Genomic DNA, 26450 nt, shown 5'->3' on the forward strand with positions numbered 1-26450 from the left:
ACCCCATTCAAAACCAACCAACACATCCCACCCAACCTATTATTATCAACACCCAGCCACTTTTCACAAATATAGAACCAACCCATCCCACCCAACCTGTTACTACCCATACCTAGCCTTTCCTTCCTAATCCTCAACCCATCCCTCTTAATATCCAACTCATTCATCCAGAAACCCAACCCCTCAATACTCATACCCCTGAGTCCTCCCCTCATAACCTAAGCCCATTTAACCATGCTCTATGTCACTCCACCCGAACAAGACATGCCTTAGCCTACCTTCAAGATTTCCATTATTCTCATATCGCTACATCAAATCTAACTCAGTCATCATCCCAGATGAAAGGCTTCTCCTCATGACACTCATAGGTTTGTTTTCCTCTTTCTAATTTCATTTCTTATGACTTACTCTCACCACAATTCAAAGTTTTTACTACTTCCATTTCCTCCCAAACCGAACCAACCTTTTATACCCAAGCCATCAAAGACCATGTTTGGTGCGAGGCAATGAAGCAAGAACTTACTGCCCTTGACTTACTGTCGACGACATTGTTTTATTAAGGTCGGAGGCTTCATCAAATGCTATTGTGAAACAGCTTTTGGAGTCAAAATTCAGAATCAAAGACCTTGGGAGTCTTAAATACTTCCTTGGGATGGAAGTTGGGCATTCGAAGAAGGGAATTCAGCTGTGTCAGCGCAAATACGCGCTTGATATATTGGCAGAAACAGGCATGCTTCCCTCCAGATCATCTATGTTGCCTATGGAGCCGAATCTTAAACTCAGAAGAGACGAGAGTGAAGTATTTAATGATCCACCACTATATCGTAAGCTTGTCAGCAAGCTCCTATATCTCACGAATACCAGACCAGATCTCAGCCACAACGTGCACTTGTTAAGTCAGTTCATGGAGACACTGAGGATTCCCCACTATAATGCAATCCTCAAGGTTCTGCGATACGTAAAGGGGACACCAGGTCAAAGACTATTCTTCCCTGTTGACTCAGTTGAATCTCATGGCTTATTCAGACGCAAGTTGGGCGGATTGTCCAGACACAAGGAGATCAACTACCGGGTTCTGTGTTTTCTTAGGAAATTCCCTAGTGTCATGGAAATTAAAAAAATAAACTACCATCTCTAGATCGTTTGCAGAATCCAAATATAGGTCAATGGCATCTGTGGTGAGCGAATTAACTTGGATGCGTTACTTTCTTACAAATTTGCATGTTAATATTTTTGGACCCGCCACATTGTATTGTGACAATTTGACAACCATTTATATAGTTGCGAATCCCATTTTTTATGAACGAACAAAACATATCGAACTAGATTGTCATCTAGTCTGAGACAAAGTGACTGAGGGGTAGGTTCAAACAGCTCATGTGCCTTCACATCTTCAAGTTGCAGACCTGCTTACTAAGCCTTTGCAATCCCTTGTGTTCACTCAACTTCTGTCCAAGATGGGAGTAATCAATGTTTACTCTCCATCTTGTGGGGATATTAGAATTATCTCATGCAGCCTCTCAAGTTCCCCCTTCCGTTCCCACTGACAAGTCGGTTACAAGAGAACCACCACCAAATTGATGGAATCTATTTATGTTATTCATTCTTTATTTTATTGATTAATTCATTATCGTTGTATATATATATCGCAGTGCATTAATGTATATTCTGATATAATGGAATAAAGGTTTACGTTCATATTGCCTTCACAAACAACCCTCTCTGCTTCCTCTGTTTTTACTTTGCATTCTTCTCCTGCGCATTTTGATTACATGGTGCTCGATTTAATTGGGTAGTGTGTGTGTGTGTGTCTAAGTTTAGAATTATGATCAATTGAAGCTGGGATTCTGATTTTGCATACCATATATCATGGTCCGCTAGTTAGGACAGGCCAGGGTCGTGGATTTGAATGCTCTTAGTGTCAGTTTTCAGACGACTACATGTCGGTACGTACAGACTTAGAACTAATGCAACTGGCAAGTCGTCGACCCATATTTGTAGAAGAAACGAACTGCGTACATGATGATTGAATCACAACCGTCAGTGCCGTTGAGGCACATTGATCAATCATAAAAAGGCCGGTTTTTCGATCCCTGAAATGGTGGAACATTTTATTGAACTTCCCTAAAATTATTTATAAACCCCATGCAAGAACTTCTTCCTCCCCCATATATTTAAGCATTCAATAACATGAGATAGCACGACTCGAAACTTGGCTCGATTCGAGTCCCATATTTTTGGCTAAGGAATGGATCATCTAGATTACCATCCTCGCGTACATGCAGGCGCTCAATCCAGGATGTTACAACTAAGTTTATTTTATAATAAAAAATATTATGTCATGGTTTTCATTAGTTCATTATATACCCTATAAGTATACAGCTTGGTGAAGGAAAAAATCATCATGTACTGTAAGTTTCAGAGTGAAGGCATTAGGGCAACTTGATTACCAGCGAAGCTGCGAAAGGATTGATTGTTTCATTGTAAGGAAAAAGAACCCAGATTGAATTTATATCATCACGCTGCAAGGTCACAAGTACTGAATTAGAATGTTAATTTCTACCAAAAACCTCGGCCGTACAACAATTTGACTTTAGTTAGGAAAGTCTCGTCCAAGCATTTTTTAAACAATTTACTTATAAGCACACTGTCATATATACTGTGGTAGTTGAGTTTGCTCTTCCAGAAAAAGGTTCTTTTTCCTCCATTAAATATTTATTCCATGGTAAAACTCAACAATGGATGATCAGAAGCTTTTTGAAGAATATCGATATAATCTGACTCCGGCCTTCAGGAAAGGTTCAGCTTTTTTTTTCCCCTAATTTATGCGTACTATATATGCAACAGTGATTTGTACGTATTTTGTCGGAATATATAGCTGTAACTTTTTAGTTTTTTGGGAAAAAAATCATGTATAGCTTATTTAAGATTTTACCGCCGACAAAATCATGGTCCATGGGGATCGAGTTCGACTTTAGCTAGCTCACGATAGACGGAGCCGTTGCAGCTACCTTCTTTCTTTGTTGGGTTTTGACAATGACTAGCTAAGACCAGTACTGGTAGGGAACAATTACAAAAATCACGTTATTAAACATGTCTGTCTCCTATACAAAATGGCTGTGTTACCCTAGTTACTTCCTTGTGAGGAAGACAAAATGGACATGCGTAAGTGTTTATTAGGGGAGAGAGAGAGAGAGAGAGAAGAAATAAATGATCAGACAAGGCACGCGTAAAGTGGCGATGACGACAGGGGCTTTTGGCAAAATCAGCAACTTGTACGTATATATATAATATTTTATTGCATGCAGAATGATACTAGTGTTATTATTATGGTGGGCTTTTAATGCACAAGTATGGCATCTCAGTGCCTACAATGTTGCCGGTAACTAAATGGTGAATGAGGTAGTTCTATATATAAATATTTACATATATAATCGATGTGTTTATCAGCTGATCAGAGTACTCCCGTACGACGTTTGCTTCTTTTAAGATGTGCTTAGAAGTAGTACTGTAACTTCATGTAAAGTGCAAGTAAATAATAAGGAAGCTAGACTTTCCAACCCAAAACCAAAAAGGCTGGCAAATATGCAGTGCTAGAAGCATATCATGTATGCATATACGGCTTCCCAAAGAGTTTCACATTCTGTTTCTGAGCCTAGTTATGATGATGGAGTTACGCAGCTCTAGAGAGATAAAGCCACTCAGCATCTTTGTCATAGCTGTATTAAATTCTCTCTGATTTTGTAGTATGGCCCTTATTCTATATGAATGAGGGAATGTGGGACAAAATTTCAAAACAAAGAGTAGGCTGCAGTAGTTTTTATTGCATTGGGGTCCGGGAAAAAACATCATTCAATATCACCCACGAAATGTATGAGCATAACATTATTACTTAATAATTACTGCTACTGCTGCTTGCTGCTACCACATGATTTAACCTACCATACAACTGCACTCATTTAATCTCTCTCTCTCTCTCTCAGAGGAGACCCCATTTCATCAGAAAAATATGTGGGTCCTACGGGCTTGATTACATTTTAGATTTCCATGCCCTATTTGGGAGGTCACGTCCCCATCTACTTCTGTCCCTCTCAACCGTTGGTCATGTCAAGCTAAATGTCAATAATTTAAAATTCGAAGTTGCTCAATCCTTCATTAATTGTCTTCTTTATATATATGACTTAGACTAGTTGTATTAATTATAATTAGTATTATTTTATCATTAGAATGTACATGATGTTCGTACTATATACATGGAGGAACATCATGTACGTACAACGTCATTTCGTGCTTATTATAAAAATAAATAAATATTTATAATTACTTATTTGCAATAAAAAATTATTTATGATTAAAATAAATTTATTTTAATTATAAATAATCATTTCATTAGAATTAATTATCTACAAATAAACAATATTTTTGTAATGACGATAGATTATAAATTATTGGTTTCTATATCTTTAATTTCAAAACAACAAGAGATTGAGTTTTGGTCGAGATCAATCGCAATAAAGTATAATAATTAATGGGCTAATTCATCATATAAAGATATCAGAGATCAGAAAAGTAATCATGGGTAACTAATTGTACATATATAATGCATGGCTTGATCAACACACGTATCGATCATATATTAAAAAAACACGTATCATATATTATAATAATGTCCGCTCGGATTCAAAAAATTATAATATTCTTTTGCATGAAAATAACGAACTTAATTTCGACAAACTAATTAATTTTTAGCCTAACTGCAACGCAACTACCAATATATAATACCAGCTAGGCGAGAGATAATTGCTTTGTAACAGAGGGAATTAAACAGGAAGCTAGCTAGGAAGGTACGTATGTTTGGAGTTTGCATGGACTTCCATCATCAATCCAAATTTGAGGGCAATGTAGAGACTAGAAACAAATGGAATTAAGTAATTGCTTTTCCCTTCATGCACCTCTATGGCACAATATTAGAGGCAGAACAAAATCTACCTTTTCATTTTTTTGTTCTGTAAACCGGTCCGGCCAGTACTTTTTGGTCGACTCATGTAAACCAGTTGATCGATGTCCAAATTAATTTGTCTGTAGTTTGCTCGGCGTTTGAGAGAGAGAGGCTATTCATGTAAGATGCATGCATGCATGCTTCTTAATTAACAATAGATCGAAATCCAAAGGCACATGTAGATGTGGCATGGAGGTGTCCATTTCAGTAGCAAAATTGCAGAAAGATGTGCCTTCAATGTCATTATTGGCATTCCTCCCATACAAAACAAAATTTTGAATTAGCTGTCTCTAGACTGATCTGCCGGTGATGGTGACCATTGAGATGAGAGTTGGTTGCTGTTTACGCGCTTTGGTCCCACGACATGCATGCATGCATGCTGCAGGAATGTCTCAAACATATGGGGACCTTTTGCTTAATTACCTTTTCTTACTAATTATCCGAAATGGTAAGCTCTTTTTCTTGTTTCTTTTCTTAATCTCATCTTGAGTTTAGGGATTTACGAGATCAAATGGAAGCCAAGAAACGTAATATATATATATATATATATATATATATATGCATGTAGAATCTGATCATATTGGAGATAATAATTTATCGTGCTAGCTAGGGCAGATCAGCTTCATATAGATTCTCGTAGGGAAATAATCTCTCATATGATAACATCATGAATTAATACATCAAATAAATTATAAAGAATAAAAAATCTGCTGCCTTAACTGTTCTGATCGAGTAGCTAGCACCATCGAAAATTTGAAACAATATGCAGAGATCGATCCAGTACCTAGCTGACTGCAACAATCTTCAATGAAACCACCATTAACGAAACGCTCAGCAGCTAATATATATAGTTCCAAGTTCCATTAGTCATGTGCTTGCAGAGTGAACAAGCTAATATATATCCTTTGTAAACTGATTTGGATTTTGCGTTCCGCTATGAACACTACTACCAAGGCCGAAATTTCTGGAAAATTGGATCCAATCTCCTGATAAAGAAGCTGAAGTTGTTCAAGATCATCTGCCTCCAGTAATCTCAGCTTGACAGCTGCTGTCTAGAAAAAAAGAAAAAGACAGCCAGTAATTTTCCACCTGAAAAAATGCGTTTAGCCACAGTTCCAACTCTCCACACAACTGCATGCAGTGCTGCTTACTACCAACAATCATTTCGTGAATTGAAATCAAACATGTCACATGTGGTAGCAGATGCTACCCCAAGACGTTTTAGATCTGAGATCGTTATCCGACTCAAAACACACACACACATATAGATATATAATATATATATATATATATATATCTATATATCTATAATTTAACGCGAAAAAAGTTTTCTTCTTTTTCTTCTCTTTTTTTGGCGTTAACGTACGTTAAAAACTGTTCATTTCTCATTAATTATAAACTAATTTAAGTAAAATCTTATTTTTTGAAAAAAAAAAAAAGATCATTATTTACGTGACATACAACAAGCTAGGGATCACACGTGTAACCTCTCCCCTCTCTCTAAACTTTTGCCATAAACCTATGCCGCCATATGTAGTAGGTACCTCCATGATAGACCTTCGCCATGCAGAGGCAGGAGGGAGAAGTGCTCCTCTCCTCTTCAGCCACTATATAGTAGTTTTTTCAGTTTGTTTCTCTGGATTGTCACTGGCTTTACGTTGTTCTTCTCTTTCTTTTTCCGCTAGATCGAAAATGTTTGATTTATCGCTTTTCAGCCGTCGAACTGCCACACGCACCCCACCACTGTACTCGCTAGCCGTCGATCTTTAAAACTCCATTGGAGGTGCTAGAGAGAAAAGGTAAATTTTTTTATTTTTTTTAATATAAAAGGAGGATAGAACCTTCAGCGTTTATTGAAACCCTCACTTATAACGGAGGAAAATCGTAATTACTACAAAGACATTATCAATAAGATAAAATCAACAATTGAAAGTGAAAACCAACGTCAACCCAACTTATGACTTAAGATACTATTAAATAAGGAAGACCTATCTTATCTGTTTTAAGCAAACCTTTTAAAAACCGTAGAATATCATTGTAATTATTCCATGTGCATCTACATCCCTTAGCTCCCATGCATGCCAAATAATCTACCGCCGAATTACCTTGCCTATAGACATGATAAATAGAGTAATTCAACCCTGACAAAATATGAAAGATCTCCTTCCAAAAATCTTCAAAGTACCAAAGGCCACATCTTGCTTTTTCCACTCATTGAATCATAAGCATAGAGTTCATCTCCAGGTCTACATAAACTGAGCCCAACGTCTTCAATAGCCGCAAACCATGTAATAAGCCCATACCTTCAACAAAGGTGTTTGTACCATGTCCAGTATGCACCGCAAAGGCACGAATCAGATCACTATTTAAGCTTTTAATCACCCTCCAGCACCTGCACTCCTTGGGTTGCCTAAAGAGCTACCATCTACATTCATTTTTAATTTCCCTTCCATTGGCTTCAACCATTTGATAACCTGCACATACTTCCTCATTGGCTTTTTAATGGGAAGATTAAGACTTTGTAAAATCTGAGCATCCCTATGTGAGAGAGAGGCACCTGCAGTTAATTTTTCTCCTACTCGACCAATCCATAACTGAATAACCCTCCAAACCAAGGCACTAGATTCAAGAATTCCTTCCATGCGGCTTGTAGATTGATGCAACCAAAGCCTCCAGGTGATGATGAGAGGAATTAAACCCATCAACTGTCCCATTTGTGATCTTTTTGTAGCCTTTTGAAGCCACAATGCAACAATTTCCTACCAATGTTGTCCACGAACATAAGGAATATCCCCAAGTACACTTGCTTTTTTCCATACTTCCTTAGCAAATTCACTTGTTGCCAAAACATGATCTTGGTCTTCATAACCACCATTCACACAACAATTACATTTAGAAAACCGTTATATAGGAAAGGTAAAGTTGCAATCTATTTTCACCTTTTATTGTAGCTGTACAAAAAGCTATATATAGGAATATTTACTACTCAACTAAAAAAATAAACTAAACAGTTACAAACCAACTAAATACGAAGACATCTAGTCAGCACAAATAAAAATAATACAAACTACATTTAATACTACCCCTCAAAATGGAGTGCAAATGGAATGAACACCCATCTTGCAAACCAAATGATGAAATTGCTGACTTCCAAGGACTCTAGTGAGGACATCAACAAGTTGATGGCGTGAAGAAACATGAAAAGTCTTAATAGTGCCATCCTGAATTCTGTCACGAATAAAATGACAATCGATCTCAATACGCTCGGTATGCTCGTAAAAAACCGAATTAGCATAAATATGTACAACAACCTCATTATCACAAAACAATTGAGCACTTTGAGTATGAGAAATATGAAAATATGAAAGTAAAGCAAGTAGCCAAACTATTTCATATGTAGTGGAAGCCATGGATCGATATTCCACTTTTGCTGAAGATCAAGAAACGATTTGCTGTTTTTTACACTTCCAAGAGACTCAAGATTCACCAAGGAAAACAAAATAGCTACTAAGAGACTAACACGTATCAGCACATGCAACCCAATCAGAATCAGTAAAAGCTTCGATGCATAAGGAGTTGTGAGCAGGAAAAAAAAAACCATGAGCTGGAGTACATTTAATATATTGAAGTACTCGATAAGTAACTTGCAAATGTGGATGACGTGGTTTATCCATGTATTGGCAAAGTCGATGGACAAAATACGTAATATCCGGCCGCGTAATTGTGAGATAGAAAAGTCAAACCACCAATCTTCTAAACAATGTTGGGTCCTCTAAGAGGTCACCATCATCACGTGAGAGTTTCAGATTTTGTTGCATAGGGAACAATGCTGGTTTGGAACCAAGAAAACAACATCTTGAAGAAGTTTCAACGCATATTTCCTTTCACACAAGGAAATACCTTTGGTTGATCCGGTTACTTCCAAGCTAAGAAAGTACTTAAGCTATCCAGGGTCTTTCAATTTGAACTTATTGTCAAGAAGGAATTTAAGCTGCTCAATAGAATGAATATCATTTCCAGCAAGAAGAATATCATCACTATAGACTAGAATAGCAACAAAAGAAGCACCTTGAGTCTAGGTGAATAAGGAATAGTCTACCCGAGACTAAACAAATCCAAGAGAGAGTAAAGTGGTAGAAAACTTGGAGAACCATTGACGGGAGGCTTGCTTCAAATCATATAGGGATTTGTTCAATTTACAAACTTTAGACTCCCACTTACAGTGAGAACCAGGTGGTAATTTCTATAAACTTCTTCCAATAAGTCTTAATGCAAAAATGCATTATTAACATCAAGCTGAATAACATGCCAGTTTTGGACAGCAACGACAGCAAGTAAGGTTCTACCTATGACCATTTTAGCCACGAGAGAGAAAATTTCAGAATAGTCTAAGCCCTCTCATTGAGGGTAGCCTTTAGCAACTAAATAAGTTTTATACCTTTCACCAGATCCATCAATTTTATATTTTATTTTATACACCCATTTACAGCCTATAAGTTGTTTTCCAGAGGCAAATTAGTGATTGTCCATGTATTATTAGCCTCCAAGGCTTCTATCTCAGCTGCCAAAGCATATCTCCAATAAGAGTGTTTGATAGCTTGATGATAGAACTCAAGTTCAATATGGACAGTTATGGCAAAAGCAAAAGACTTATGAGAAGGAGATAAACTAGAATATGAAAGATAAGTAGAAATATCATATGGTTTACCTGTAGGAGAAGAAGAAAGAAAACTAGAGGAAGTGGAATCTGATGTGGAAGGTGCAAGACAAAATAAGGTATTGTTACAATAGTACTTCTGCAAATAATCAGGAGCTCCTCTAATTTGTGTAGATTGTTGGACTGGAACTAAAATGGAAGAAGAAGCATGAGAGGAAATAGAAGAGGTAGATGTCAAATGATCTTTGGAAGAAGAATTTGACATGGTATGGGAAAAATCTGAAACTACAGGTAAAGAGTTGGAAACTACAGGAGAATGAGCTGAAAAAATATTATCAAGATGGGAAAAAAATGAGGAATAGGAAGAGAAATATTTGGAAATGAGTCAGATGGTTGAAATGAATTAGAAGGAAAATCAGTTTGAATATGAAAGGAAAATACATGTTCATGGAATATAACATGATGGGAGTAAAATGTTTGATTGGTAATGTCAAGAAGCTTGTAACATTTGATTCCATAAGAATAATCAAGGAAAACAGACTTACGTGCTCAAGAATCAAATTTAGATCAAGCATGATCTAAAGTAGAAGTAAAACATAAGCAAACCAAAAGTTCTCAAGTGATTGTAATTGGGAGCGGATTTGAAAAGAAGTTCAAAGGGAGACTTCTTATGCATATTAGGAGTAGGTAAACGATTATTGGACAGTAGTTAAAATAGCATCACTCCAATATGGCAAGGGTAAATGGGACTGATACATGAGAGCCCAAGCAACATTTAACATATGCTGATGTTTACACTCTACAACAGAATTTTGTTACAGAGTTTCAACACAGTTGAACTGATGATTGACACCTTTAGAAGCAAGAAAAGAAGTCAAGGAAAACTCAGAGCCATGATTAGTACAAATGGTTTTGATCTTAGAATGAAATTGAGTCTTGATCAACTTAAAAAAAATAGGAATGAGTTGAGAGACTTTAGATCTATGCTTCAAAAGGTAAACTCAAGTGCATCAAGTACAATCATCAACAATTGTAAGGAAAAACGATAACTGTCAACAGTAGGAACAAAGAAAGGCCCCCAAACATCACAATGTATGAAATCAAAGGAAAATTGGGAGAAATGATTATTATTGGAAAAAGGCAACTTTTTTTTATTTTGCAAGAGGACAAACATTACAAGGTAAATTCTAAACAGTGAAATTAGGAACTACCTTATTCAAGAAGTGCATTCTAGAATTAGAAGAGTGGCCCAATCTATTATACCAAAACTCGAAAATAGAAAAAGATAAGGAAGCAGAACAAATAGGTAATTTGGAAAGTGTAGAACTAAATGGAACAGAGCCTAATTGCTACAGAAAGTATAGACCTCCCCATTGTTTACCCACTCCTATCATGTTCTAGTGGATGAGGTTCTGGATAAAACAAAAGTCAGGGAGAAAAATGAAACAACAAGTTATAAGAGATTGAGTTAACTTACTAATGGAAATAAGTTTGAAAGAAAAGATAGGAATATAAAGAACATCATGAAGGATTAAGGTCATAGAAAGTTTGATGGTGCCATTGTGAGTAATAGTAATATTCTGACCAATATGGAGTTTGACAGTGGTATTAAGAATAGATTTAATGGTTGTAAAATAAGAAAGAGAAAGTATCATATGATTAGTAGCACCAGAATCAAGTATCCAGGAAGACGTATCAAGCAAAGAAATATCATGATGAGTAGAAGAAAAAATAAAATGGCAAAAATCTAATTGAAGTTTGTAAAAAAAAAAAAACTACCTAAGAGCACTGGCATTGGACTCATCAAATGAGTCCAATGTCCATAATTTGAAAATTTTCACTCAAAATACTCGGCATTGGATTCACCTTTTCCTTAAATCTCAAGCTTTCAGCTACAGTGAACTCTCCTTTAACGCCAAACTTGGCGACCTACTATTCAACATCTATCCAGTTATTTTATTACGAAAAAATTATTTCGCACGCAAAGCCGTTCTCTCTTCCCTCTCTATTCTGCTTTCTTCCTCTACCCCGAAATCCCGAAATCCCCAATCCCTTTCGATTCCTCTCCTTTCTTTCTTCCTCTCCTCTTCTTTTCTTTCTTCCCGAATCGACACATCTCCAATTCTTTCTTCCCTGTCTTCTCTTCCTTCTTCCTCTACCTCGGAATCCCGAAATCCTCAAATCCATTTTTGATTCTTCCTCTCCCTTTCTTTCTTCCTCTCCTCTCCCTTTCTTTCTTCCTGAATCTGGAAAACCATTCGGTCTTCCCTCTCTTCTCTGTTTTCTTCTCCACCCCAAAACCCCCAAATCCCGACTTCCCGTTTCGATTCTTCCTCTCCCTTTCTTTCTTCCGCTCCCTTTCTTCTTCTCCGTTTCTTCCCTCCGTTTCCTCATGTTTTTCCCGAAGCTTGTATCATAAAATTTGCCGAGAAAGTGACCCGTTCATCTTCGTGAAGCAGATGTTGAAGTTCGTACGAAGTGTTTCAGGTGAAACAGGACCTCCATCACCCCCATAGGCACACCGTCACCGATCCTTTCTCCCTTTGCTCTGATCGTTCTCCATCTCCGTGAGTTCACTCTCTCATATATATATATATATATATATATATATATTTTAATCATATATGCATGTATGAAAAATTTTGCATGATCATTTATATGATTTTATATGACCTTTTTCTTGGGGACGAATTGATTTTGTATGATTTTATATGATCTTCATGTTGTCAAAGATGGTGGAGGAGGGGATTCGACCCCATTTCTGGGGGCCTGTCAATGTTCTCTTCTTGCCCAGAACTACTGATAAAAGGGCTGGTGATGAACTTGCTGTCCATGCCTAAGTATTCAAGATATATGCTGGATATAGAGCTCTCTGTATTTTACCTTTTGGTACTAGTACTGCTGATGATAGTTTTAGGAAATATACACAGTGGATGAAGGAAGGGAGAGAGAGATGGGGGATCAAGAGGAAGAAATTGGCCGAAGGTTATGAACAAATTTGAAAGCAACTTTAATGATTTTTTGGATAAACCTCAAGTTTTATTAGTATTTAGGAAATCAAATTACATGAAGTTTTGATTCATTCTATGAAGCCTAGACTGATTCATTCTTTATAAGCGATTTAAAGTAACTTGGGGCTGTAACTTTGGCTGATTGTGTTGGATAAAATGTAAATATGAACAAGAATTTTAGTACTATCATGTGACATTAAGGTACTAGGAGTTTGTGATGCCCTGGATTGTGAAGGTGTTGTGTTAAGTCCTTATATTAGGTGGGGCTGAATTGTAGAACTTTTGTATGAATGTAGATATGACTAGAACTTTTGTAGTATAGTGTAGATATGACTAGTCCTTTCTAAATTGTGATAGTTGTAGGGATTGTTTTATACATATTGTATTTTGGCAATGGAAGATGGAAGATCATACCCATAATAAGTTGATGTTATGAACTAGAGTATTCTATATAGGTGACTCCATTGGGTTGTGCCTTTTATGAGAATTTTTTTTTTTTTTTTTTTGGTTGGTTTGGTAGAGTTGTATAATTGAAACCACTTTTTATGAAGGAATGGTACATGTCAATTTCCTATGGTTAGGGGTACCATTGTAACAAACCAATAAATCCTTTCATACAAATAAAGTGCATCTTGTAATGTGAGGTCCGTGTGCCTATACTCGTGGAGATGTGTAACTATTGGCAGTCAAGCAAAAAATTTCCACTATGATATCTGAACTTGCTGCTGTGTATTTGAGTTGTGTATTTGAGTTGTATTTAGTGGCTGGACAGCCACTATGATATCTGAACTTGCTGCTGTGTATTTGAGTTGTGTATTTGAGTTGTATTTAGTGGCTGGACAGCCACTATGATATCTGAACTTGCTGTTGTGTATTTGAGTTATGTATTTGAGTTGTATTTAGTGGCTGGGCAGCCACTATGATATCTGAACTTGCTGTTGTGTATTTAAGTTGTGTATTTGAGTTGTATTTAGTGGCTGGGCAGCCACTATGATATCTGAACTTGCTGTTGGCAGTCAAGCATTTATGTTTTTGTGGAATTGTGACTCTCTTTTGTTGAGTTGTGTATTTGATGTATTCATTCAAGCATAAACTCATTCTCTCTTCATGATTTGGGCAGCCTGTATGAACTGCTAATTGTAATGTTGTGTATGAACTTAACAGTTTAATCAAAATTAAACTTGGAAAACCAACATGCAACATGGTTTGATATTTTTTTAAAATGTGCTTCCACTGCTCTATTTTCTTGTGCTGCCTAGTATCTATTTTATTGTACTGCATTGTATCTAATTTTTTGTACTTATTGTGCTGCCTTGTATCTATTGTTTGATTCTTAAAGAATGGGCAGTCCATCTGAGGAGGACCCCTTCTTCACCACTCTCTTACAAAGTGGAGGAGAAGGTTGCACTCCAACATATGAGCAATATTCTAATGTTATGATCCAAACAACTCCCCTTCACGGTGAAAAGAGGCCTCCTCCAAAAAAAGTTCAGAGAGGTGCATCTTTCACTGTTGAGGAGGATAACTTACTTGTCTCCTGTTGGCTCAACATTAGCATTGATGCCATACGGGGTACCGATAAAAAATCCACTCAAATGTGGGACAAAATTTCTGAGTTTTATCACGAGTATAAAAAACCAAATACTGCAAATCGTTCGATAGGGTCATTGATCAATCGTTGGTCTATGATCCAAACATGCACAAACAAGTAGAATCATTGCACCCAAGTGGTGCAACCGAGCAAGACAAGGTATGTACCATTTTCCTTTAAATAATGTATTTTTTATCTATTATTTATTTTTTTGACAATATTCCTTCAATTTTTCAGATTGAAAAAGTTAAAATAATGTACAAAGAGATAGAGAAGGGGAATTTCACAGTGGAGCATTGTTGGTGTCAATTGAGACACCGACCCAAATGGCAGCAACACATGAACAATCTGAATACAAGGAGAAAACCACCCGATAAACGTCCAGCCAATGAGCAGTCTCTTGAAGTTCCCGATGACGTTGTGGAGGAGAATGTTGAGAGGCCTCCAGGCAAAAAACTTGAGAAATATAACTTCAGGAAGCGGAAGGCCCAGGAATCATGTGATGCTGACTTCAACGGTGAGTTAGAAAAAATGACCGCTGATAGGGCGACTGTTCATGGGAGAGAGGAGAGCATGGGTGACGAAGGCTGATGAAATGAGAGGTGCACAACTAGAACTTGATAAGAGGAAGTTCGAGGCGGAGATCATGAGTAAGGATCTTTCTAATATGATCGTCATGCAAGAAGCCTATTTCCTGAATATTCAGAAGAAAATTTATGAGGACTCTTTGAATAATTCCGAAGGTACATTCGACACATCTCCCTTCATACCTCATGGAGGTGTGTAACTGTTAGTTCATTTACAACCCAAAATTCCAGTATTTAGTGGCTGGGCAGCCACTAGTACTACTGAATTCGTTTTGTTTTAAATAGATGACTGGGCAGTTAGTTGATTTTTTTGTGGAATAGTGACTTTATTTTGTTGAGGACTTGAAAGCCACATGTAATGTGAATGTTAGTTGATGTTGTTGTGGATTAGAGAATTTATTTTGTTGAGGCGGGACAACCACATGTAATGTGAATGTTAGTTGATGTTGTTGTGGATTAAAGACTTTATTTTGTTGAGGCTGGACAGCTACTTGTAATGTGAATGTTAGTTGATGTTGTTGTGGATTAGAGACTTTATTTTGTTGAGGCTGGAAAGCCACTTGTAATGTGAATGTTAGTTGATGTTGTTGTGGATTTTAGAGACTTTATTTTGTTGAGGCTGGACAGCCACTTGTAATGTAAATGTTAGTTGATGTTGTTGTGGATTTTAGAGACTTTATTTTGTTGAGGCTGGACAGCCAGCAGTCTCTTGAATGTTAGTTGATGTTGTTGTGGAATAGTCATTTTATTTTGTTGAGGCTGGACAGTCACTTGTAATGTGAATGTTAGTTGATGTTGTTGTGGAATAGTCATTTTATTTTGTTGATGCTGGACAGCCAGTAATGTAATCTGCCTAGTAACTTGTTTGGTTTGAAAATAGCTATAACAGGTATGTCTTATTTCGTTCTCTTCTTCCCTCAGTTTGTTGCTTGTCTTGTAGTTAGAAGCCTGGTACATTTTGTCACCTTTTGACTATTCCATGATAAAAGTATATAGGACAAAACAGGATAGGATAAAATAATGATGGTCTTTTCTTTATTCCCCCACTTGTATCATACTTTGGCATATTAGCCGAAGGAATGTGCATTGTCTTTTATATATTTTCTTAAAATGATAAAATAAACAATGCAACAATGATAAAATTAAAAATAAACAATGCAACCACAGAATGTGCATTGTCTTTTATATATTTTTTTAAAGCATGAATATGAATTTGCAATATTCCAAATGACATTCATATTCCAAAAACATCAATACTCCAGATGACATTCATATTGTTTTTAAAAAGCTTTAAAACAATATTCCAATAAAAAGCTTTAAAACAATAAACAACGACACATCATAACTAATAAACTTATTTAAAAGTCATAAACAACAACAATGAACTCCATGCATATTCCACAAATACTCGACAATAAACAACGACAATAAACTTCATAACTCGTAAATTATGAATGGCTATGCAAATTCATAAATGCTCGATAAGGTCAGCTTGGAGTTGAGAATGAGTGCCTCTATCTCTAATTTGATGATGTTGCGTAATGAACTCCCTGAATTCAGGTATATTATCGCGTGAAATTGGCTCATGTGGAGTATCATCATTGGATTTGTAAATAAACTGGTCAGTCCCGAGATATTGATGATGCTCATCTTCAACGATCATATTGTGCAAGATAATGCATGTGTACATAATGTCTTTTAGAACTCGGGGCTGAAAATACCTAACAGGTCCACACACAATTACGAATCTAGCTTGGAGTACTCCGAAGGCTCGCTCCATATCTTTCCTTGCAGACTCCTGACAAGCAGCAAAATGTTTTTTCTTTTTTCCATGTGGAGCAGGAATTGTCTTCACTAATGTTGCACATGAAGGATATATACCATCAGCAAGATAATATCCCATTGTGTATTCGTGACCATTGATTGTGTAGTTGCACGGAGGAGCATGACCTTTGGCCAACGTAGTAAAAACAGAAGATCGATCGAGTATATTGATGTCATTATGAGACCTAGGCAAACCAAAAAAAGCATGTCATATCCAAAGATCATAAGATGCAACAGCCTCCAAAATAATAGTTGGTTCATTTACGTGACCAGAGTACATACCTTTCTAAGCACAAGGACAGTTCTTCCATTTCCAATGCATACAATCAATGCTACCCAACATTACTGGAAACCCACGGTTTTGTCCGACTTCTAGTAACCTCGATATATCACTGTTGGTTGGAGACCTCAAGTACTCACCCCCAAAAATTGACACGATCGCCTTTACAAATTTCTTCATACTCAACCGTGCGGTGCTTTCTCCAATTCTTACATACTCGTCCATAAGATCTGCCGTAACCCCATATGCAAGCATCCTAATTGCTGCAGTTATCTTTTGAAGGGAGGACAATCCAAGTCTCCCACTGGCATCTCTTTTTTGGACAAAATAATCGTCGTGACCTTCAACTGCAGAATGTATGCGTAAAAAAAGATTACGATGCATTCGAAACCTCCTCCTAAAAACGTTTGGCGGATATATTGACGGCTCAGCAAAGTAATCATTCCAAAGGCGCTCATGACCTTCCAATGGATTACGTCTGATGAACATGCGAGGTTGAGAATTACGACGATGTGAAGCAGATGCTCTCTCGGCTGCATGTTGTTGTCTATGTAGGTCCATTGCTTGTATCATATACTCCTCGTGATCAAAATAATCTTCATCTTCCATATGATCAATACTCTCAAAGGGATCCATAAGGAATTGGGAGAAAAAAATTTGATGGAATGAAAAAAGAAAGATTGGTTTTTGATGAGTGGGAAGTAATGAGAGGATGGATCTATTTATAGGGCTTAATATGAGACTATTAGTTGTAGCTAAAAAACTTGGTAAAAGAAGAATTGTTGGCACCATCTACTTGTTGGTTTCAAGAATTATAGATATGAATGCTTGATATTGTGCATGGTGGAATGAATGTGTTTGTTAGCTTTTAGAATTGTAGATGTGAGGTAGAGAAGAAGGGTTTGTGGAAGTGTTTGTTGATTTCAAGAATTTTAGATATGACAATTGGGTAGAAGAAATATTGGTAATATGTTTGTTGGATGAAAGAATTGTAAATGTGTTGATAAATTTTATATATGATTATTAGGTAGAAGAATGGTTGTCAAAATGTGTTTGTTGGATAATTAGGTTGAGAAAAAAAAGTAATTCAAAAATAATAATTTAAGTATCAAATTAAATTATTAATTAACATATATTAGTGTAATTGTAAAATATATTATAAAAAAAAAAAAAAAATATTATTAAAAAAATAATATTATATTATTATTTTGATGAATCCAATGGCTAATCCAATATGGAGTTATGGATAAGGAGGTTTTAGATATATAGAAAACATGTACTTTTCATCAAATTTTGAAAATGAATTTGATGAATCCAATGACAGTGCTCTAAGAGCTAAGAAAATGTGGAAGTAATAGCAGCAGCTGCCTGATGCGAATCATCAGAAACAGAGGAAGCAGACAATTGTGCATTAAGAAAAAAGAGAAGTTGCTGATATTGAACCTCAGTTAATTGAACATGAGAGGCAGTTGTAGAAGCATTATCCACAGCGACAACATTATTTGCCATAGATTGAGGCTTCTGTCTGGACTTATATTTGAGAGGGTAACCATGAAGTTTGTAACACTTTTCAATAACATGACCAGTAATGTAACGCCCGTCCTTGTAGTGGGACTTTTTCTAAAATATTTTTATAAAAAGGACGACGGGAATTACCGTCCTGTTTAAAACTTTTCACTTGAATCCCCAGGGTGCGAGACTCTACGTTTATAAATAAAATGTGCTTTGATCATAAAAGAGGGTTACAGCGGAAAACATAAATCTTATAATAAAAAGGCCTCGTACGTTTAAAACTCGTGCCTAGACTTCCGTGCTCTTCCCCATGGGCTGTGTCCGTCCTGATCGTGCAGTTCCTGTGAGTGGGAGGGACATGCATAAAAACTAAAATGACTCGAAGACTCGTAAGCATTACTTCATACGGTTAAAATATAACAACATAGGTTTTCATTCATGCATTCATCATTCGTACATACTATTATGTGCGTGCCTACGTGTCTTGTGTGCGTTCGTTTGAAAACGTCACTAGACGGGGCTTTTCTTTCGAAAGGCTTTTCTTTATTTAAAACGTGTCCCCCGTCAGTGCCTTCATTTGGTCAAGAGTCTCTGTACGGGATTTTACTTTAAAAAGGGCTTTGTCGTAAAACGTTCCCCCATCAGTGCCTTCATTTCTTAAAGAGCCCGTGCTCTTGTGCATACATGTGTGTTCGTGCGTTCGTGCGTGCGTGCGTACATCCATTCTTTCTTATCGCTTTCATAGGCCAGTACACACAATTACGCCCTGTGTGTTTGGGGTTAGCGGTCTTCCTTTGGACCCGAATTCCGCCCGTGGCCACGAGTTGGGAACCCCTTTTCATAGGAGGCAGCACTGGGTGCACTTCCAGCGCTACTTACCCGGCATTGCAATCTGCCCATTCATCGGTACCCTTTCATTCATGTCATGTGGCCGTTACGTGTCTTCATACATTTATGCTTTCGTTTCTTTCTTTCTTTCTTTTCATTCGTTCGTTCATGTCAGCTCGAAGGAGCTGAAGCTTTCATTTAGTTTTTTCTTTCATTTTACAGTCCTTTCTTTTCATGAGAAAACATTTCTTTTCGTGAGAAGGTATCGTTTGGGGCGTAAGCCCGAAAATGGTCTTTCCGTTTTCTTTTTCAATTTCATTTCAGCTCTATCTTCTCTTTAACAAAGAACATACATGGGCTTAAGCGTCAGCTTCCGTGGCATCCTATAAGTGTCACCTTGAACGTCGTCAATCATGGCATCCGCAAGTATCACCTCGTGGTGCACATGAGAGCGTCGGTTCGTAGGATTCACAAAAGCATCTGCTTTCATGCCTTTCATGCATCTTCATCAGTTTATGGGTTTTTCTTAGAAAATACATACAATAGATACAGCGTATAGTCATCCATTCACATGCGTACAATTAATACTTTGGGGTGCGTAAAAAGGGGCTGCCAATGAGGGGCCGTACATACTTATACTTTTGAACATTGAGCATTTTCTTTCTTAAAACGGTTTTAGTCTTTTCGTGAGCATTTTAAGGGAAAAACGTTTCTTGTATCTTTGATAACTCTAGAAGAGTATGAACGTAACACTTACCTGGACTCCATGCTACTTACATGTCATTCAGTCCATTCACGTGCTTGTCAGATGGCAACCTACATGCATACACATAACCTTAGCATCATTCTATATCTAATGCATAAGTAACTTAAACTATAAATAGAACCACGCTATACTTAGAACACTCTCCTTCTATCCCGTGCACTTACGTGCCCTTCACTAGGTTAGACCCTTCGGGGACCACTTATGGTCACCACAACTTCCAACTCAAAGTCTTGTCTCGAGTGCTCATCCACTAAAGTGAACCCCTTATTCACCTTAGGATTAAGACACTAGGACATTTGTCTTACTCTTCTTACAACCACATTCGATGCATGATTCCGACTGATGGAATCACACATCTAAATCCTAACGATGCATCCGTCACTATCTTCATGCATCTTGGCCCACACTAAATCCTCATTCCCATCCATAAAGACACATGGCTCTAAGCCAACTCTGAGGCTTAAGCACCGTGCAACTATGCTCATGACAGATTACCCATTACATATAGTGAATCCGTCCGGCATGTATCTCTCACCATGTTACACAGGTACCTTATCCCTTTTATCACCTAAGATCAACGTATATAACACGTTGATCACCTGCTCGTAGGGACAAGGGTCATACTCCGATACCAATCTTCTCTTAACCCGGCTAGCATGACTCTTCACGCTACCCGTCCCTTTTGACAGTTCATCCCAACACTTAACACGACAAGACTCCATCCATAACTACGTTTCATGTCACGTTATATAGCCCGAGATTGCTCCAGTGCTACACTGTGACCTTGTCGTGTTACCTAGCATTCTACTTCATCACTCCTGACTCATCACGAGTACGGTTCCTCACGTACTTCTGTCCCATCGTGACATCTCGTCACGTTCCCGTTTCGCCATTTCTACACTTCAACACTTCACCCATCATAAGCATGACTTCCAATAACCACGTCACTTCGTGACGTTGCCCAGTCATGCTTCCGCTGCGTACTCTTACACTTATTCCACTACTTCACCCATCACAAGCACGACTGTTAGTAGTCATGTCACTTCGTGACATTCCTCAGCCATGCTTCCGCTGCGCACTCTTATACTTGCTTTGATACTTCACGCATACTTTTAGCTATAAGTCCATCGCAGTGACACTTGTCACCTCAGACTACAAGTTACGCCATAACTACTTCGGGACACTGTTCCACAGTTCCCGACACTATCCATCACATTCCACGCCCATAAATCACATAACCATCCTTATCTCTACGACACGTCACACGTAGTGTCGCTGCTACGTGGAGTACACTCCACGTATACTCCCTTCATACACACTACATAACCATTATGGCATACCTACCATATGGTACATCACTCCATCACAGGGAGTACGTTCCACTCGTACTCCCTTTACATACGCTCCATCACCACTATGGCCTACACGCCATATGGTGCATCCCCAATCATATGGAGTGCATTCCACATGCACTCCATCCATACACACCATATCACCACTATGGCATAACCGCCATATGGTACATCATTATATCACATGGAGTACACTTCTCGTATACTCCCTTCATACACACTACGACACATCACCATTATGGCATACAAGCCATATGGTGTATCTCACATTCTCATGGAGTACATCCCATTTGTACTCCCCACATATACAACACGCCACATCACCACTATGGCATACACGCCATACGGTGCATCGCACCATCTCATGGAGTACATTCTACATGTACTCTCCACATACATACCACATCACCAATATGGCATACACGCCATATGGTGCATCGTCCACCACATAGAGTACATTCTACATGTACTCCTCTTACACGCATTACGCCATTGAGTACACTCCATTTGTACTCATCCCGTTCCACCATACGCCAGGAGGGTATATTTTACATATACTCTCATTGTCTTACATTACGCCACACATAAAGTACACACAGCGTGTACTATTCCCATCCCATATGCCACATCACCATTATGGTATATCCGCCACATGGTGCATTACTCTACCACATAGAGTACACTCCACGTGTACTCCTCACATATACTATACCCCACACAGAGTACACCCATCGTATACTCCCTTCATACACATCACGGCATGTCACCATTATGGCGTACCCGCCATATGGTGCATCTCATCATCACATGGAGTACATTCCATTTGTACTCCCTACATACATAACACGCCACATGCACACAGAGTACACTCAGTGTGCATTGTATCCGTTCCACATATACTGTGCCACCATTACAGCACATATTTCTCAATCACACTACACAGCACACTTCCCAATTACGCCCAACACATCACAGTACACTACACAGCATAATGCACCTCCATACAATACAGATAAGCCCAACACTTCACTACACAGAATGCCCAACACTTCATCACAATGCCTCAACTCCACAAATACTAACAGCACAGTCCACAACCTAGTCAACTAATCAATATCCAACATAATTAATAAGGGATAGAGGGTTATACCATCGACGGGATAACCCGTGTGTTGCTCATTGACCGGCATAGCCGATGATGTCGGAAGAGTCGTACGTGGCGGCTAACTCACGTACGGTGACTGTTTAGGCGTTTAGATAGCTAGGTGTGGTCTTGGAAAGGCTCGTGATAGCCTTGTGATGATGGTAAAGAGCATAACATGGTGGATCTAGCCATGTACAGTGACGGTCAATCACACGCAGTGACTGTCCATCATGTGCAGTGATTACCCATCACATAAAGTGATGGTTTAGACCTAGGGCTTGGCTAAAGGAGGTGTGGTGAATCTCGTGGTGGCGTCGAGGTGGCGCCACGGTAGCTCACGGTGGCGGATCTGGCCATTCCATGGAGGAGAAGCCGTGGGAGAGTGAGAGAGAGTGTGCTCTCGTGGGTGGCAGATCGGGGCCAATGGAGGTCGGGTTGGCTTGGTGGCGGCCTGAGTCGGCTGGACATGGCGGTCATCAGCCATGGGTGGCGGTGCACGGTGGTGCACGGCGTGCAACCCGTGCGTGCGTGAGTGAGGAGCCGTGAGGTGGAGGAGGGGGTTTCTGGCCATGGGTCACATGGAGGAGCTCGGGGAAAGGGAAAGGAGGTCCATGGCGTCGCATGGTGGTCGTGGGTGGCCGCGTACTGCGGCACACGGTGGGAAATGGGCTAGAGACCCATTTCGGGTACTTGCCGTGGAAGGAGGGGGAGGACTGCTTCATGGGAGCTGGCTTTGGTGGAGGATGATGGCCGGTGGGAGAAGAGCTCGCCGTGGGAGCGGTGGAGCCATTGGGCGGCGCACGGCGGCGCTACGCGCGTCAAGCCCGTTCGGGCTTCACACTTCAAAGGGAGAGGAAGAGGGAGCGTGAGGTGGAGGGGTTGGCATGGTTGAGCTCGCCGGCGTGAGGAGCAGCCGGTGGTGTCGGCGGTGTGGCCAGGCGACGCACGGCGGCGCCGGGCTGAGGCCTTAAGCCGTTCGGCGTGGGTGGTCTGCGTACTGCGTACGCCGAAGGAGAGAGGGAGGAGAGAGAGGGTTACGGGAAAAATGAGATGGAAAAGAGAGGGGTCTGGGTATTTAACCCAGTCCTTTCGTCTGGGGGTCTACACGATGATCTAACAACGAGGAATTGAAATACTAATTTGAAGATGCGTAAAACGTTAACTTAATTAAAAGCACTTAGAGGAATTAAGGTAGATATTATTTTAAACTAACTTTAGTTTATAAAATAATATTCTTCATCATTAATAGAATGATGAAGTCTCACTTAACATATTTAAAGGGTTAAACCATTTATTTAATAAAAGTTCTCAACATAATTTAAATATCATAATATCTTAAATAATTGAAATCATTTTAATAATAATATTAAAATGATTTCCGGCAATTATAATATTTTTGGAGCTCTTCAATAATATTATGATTGTCATATTTAAGATCAAATATTAATTCAATAATGATGGAAATACTCCTTATAAATATTTCCAGCATATTTAAAACACCGGGCGTGCCCTAGAAGTCACAATATATCTTTCGAGACACGCTATCATGGTTCGACACGCATAACGTGACTCGCAATCGGTAGTGAGAAAGGCAGATGATCACATAATCTCTGCCATTAGGGTTTGCTTACGTCATCAAGACGAAACATACATCAGAAAGAGAGAAACGTACGTAAGAAGAAGGAGCTGGGTATTACAAGTAAGGCCATAATGCTGAAAAATGATCAGTCATTTTTGGAAGAAATCTTGCTAGAAGTACCAACTGAAATATCGTACTTAATAGCAAAGGCATGAATAGAGGAAGAACCAAGACTAGCAAGAGTAATATCACGTTGTTGTTCCTCTTGGAGTATTAAGGAAAAAAACCTTATTAAGAGGTGGTAAGTTGAAGGAGTCATTCAAACCCATCAAAAATTGGAGAACTCATTCTTGGTAAATATATTCATGAAGAGTATGCATAGCACCACACGAACAGTTTGGAATTGGCTTGTAATTAACCAATTCATCCCATAAAGCCTTCAATCGAGTGAAATAGGCACCAATAGATAATTGGCCTTGAACCAAAATTGAAATGGATTTTTGCAATTGAAAAATACATGGCCCATTCTTTTGAGACATTTCCTTTAGATCAGTCCAAATCTCAAATGCATAATTAATGTAAATCACACTTATAGAATTTTCTTTGGAAAGAGAATTAAGTAGCCATGATGTTGCATCGAATCCATGGAAGAAGCAATGGATCATCAGAAGCAATAGGTTTGGGGAGAGAGCCATCAACAAACCCTAACTTGTTCTTGGCCATTAAAGCCATAGACATGGATTTGGCCCAAGTATGGTAATTATTGCCGGTCAAGGGTTGCGTGACAAGAATGATTCCAAGACTATCACCGTGGTGAAGAAAAAAATGACTTGTTGTGTCATTGAAGACATCATAGAGAGAAGCCATTGAAGAGAAAAAGTTATCGCAGGAGTTTAGGAAGCTTCAAGAACTTCTGATACTATTTTAAAGAGAAGGTAAAGTTGCAATCTATTTTCACCTTTTACTGTAGCTGTACAAAAAGCTATTTATAGGAACATTTACAACTCAACTAAAAAATAAACCAAACAGTTACAAACCAACTAAATACGAAGACATCTAGTCAACACAAACAAATATAGTATGAACTACATTTAATAAGAGAAGTCGCCAAACGTGGCTCCTACCACCACAGACGTGGCACAATCGGACTCCCTACCTCTAGATCCTTTGGATCTCGGTTCCTGTGCTATGTCCTCGCCAGTGCGCAAACGTGGCTCCGCCACACATTCCTTAGAAAGGCTGCCAACTATCCTAACTGTCTGATTCTAGCTATCTGGCTTATGTTACATGTAACACCCCAAATCCAAAACTATAAACGGACAAAGTTCTGTTTATATTTTCAAAACTTTCTTGCTATTTACAAACATATACCAAGTACATAATCTGCAAACTATTCATAACTATAATACAATGATCCTAAAAAACTCATTCACAAGTTCGACTAGAGCCATTAAATTCTAAATAATTATAATACAAATACTCCAATAAAAACTTTAAAATAACTAAAATATGACAATAAGAAAACTCTCTGTACAACCAAAACCATCTTTAAGCAACAGAACCATTAATCCCCAAAACTTCTAGCATCAATTGACTAGACCAAGTCCACTTTAAAATTTTTGACTCAAAAACTATCATTTCAAATGAATGAATTTGTACAACTCTGAAAAATATGTGAAATGAAGTGGTGAGCTGTCACGTGCTAAGTAAGTAGCAATTTAATGAGGGGTGTGAGAGTTGGTGATTTACTTGACTATAAGAGAGTGAATAAGTTCTCAATAAAATAATGTGAGTAATACAACTTTATCTCAACCAACATATTTAGCCAAATATCATATTCAATGCCATATGATAATAGAGAAATCACCAATATACCATAAAGACATCATGCCAGGAAGACATCATGCCACGAGGGCATCAATATACCACAAAGATATCATGTCACAAAGACATTATGCTGCGAGGGACGTCAAACATGTCATAAAGACATTCATATCATGAGTTCAAGAATAAATAGCATGCTCACATTTAACTTTCAAATTTAATAAGCCACATATCATTATTCAAACATTCCAACCATTACCAAATTTGTACCAATTCCACAAGCATGACCAAAATAGTATAAGAATGTGCGCAAATTCAAAGTTTATACAAATTTGAAATATAATACACAAGTGCATCATTCCAAACAAAACCAACAGTTCTTTTATTAAAAATCCAATAAAGAGCCACTTACCTCGATTTCTACTTGAAATAATACTCCTTCGCCAATGGTCACTCAGAACCTATTTTAAGGCTATTATATTCTGTCAACTTTTAC

General features: G+C 38.3%; 1 protein-coding gene across 1 annotated transcript; it reads right to left on the reverse strand.

Moving 5' to 3' along the window:
* Nucleotides 1-16209: 16209 nt before the first annotated feature.
* On the reverse strand, nucleotides 16210-17571 carry LOC118344298. The gene is made up of 2 exons (XM_035684801.1): nucleotides 16952-17571; nucleotides 16210-16854 (listed from the first exon to the last, which is right to left on the reverse strand). Exons 1-2 carry the CDS (start codon nucleotides 16978-16980, stop codon nucleotides 16314-16316), a joined length of 570 nt encoding a protein of 189 aa, XP_035540694.1. The 5' UTR covers nucleotides 16981-17571; the 3' UTR covers nucleotides 16210-16313.
* Nucleotides 17572-26450: the final 8879 nt, after the last annotated feature.

The sequence above is a fragment of the Juglans regia genome, chromosome 13 (genome assembly GCF_001411555.2).
Source record: "Juglans regia cultivar Chandler chromosome 13, Walnut 2.0, whole genome shotgun sequence".
Lineage (NCBI taxonomy): Eukaryota > Viridiplantae > Streptophyta > Magnoliopsida > Fagales > Juglandaceae > Juglans > Juglans regia.

Excerpts from the sequence above, each read along its gene's own strand:
- LOC118344298 (XM_035684801.1), bottom strand. The coding sequence starts at position 16,980 with ATGGAAGAACTGTCCTTGTGCTTAGAAAG. Across the intron at positions 16,855-16,951 it reads CTGTCCTTGTGCTTAGAAAG|GTCTCATAATGACATCAATA; the intron begins GTATGTACTCTG and ends TGGTTTGCCTAG.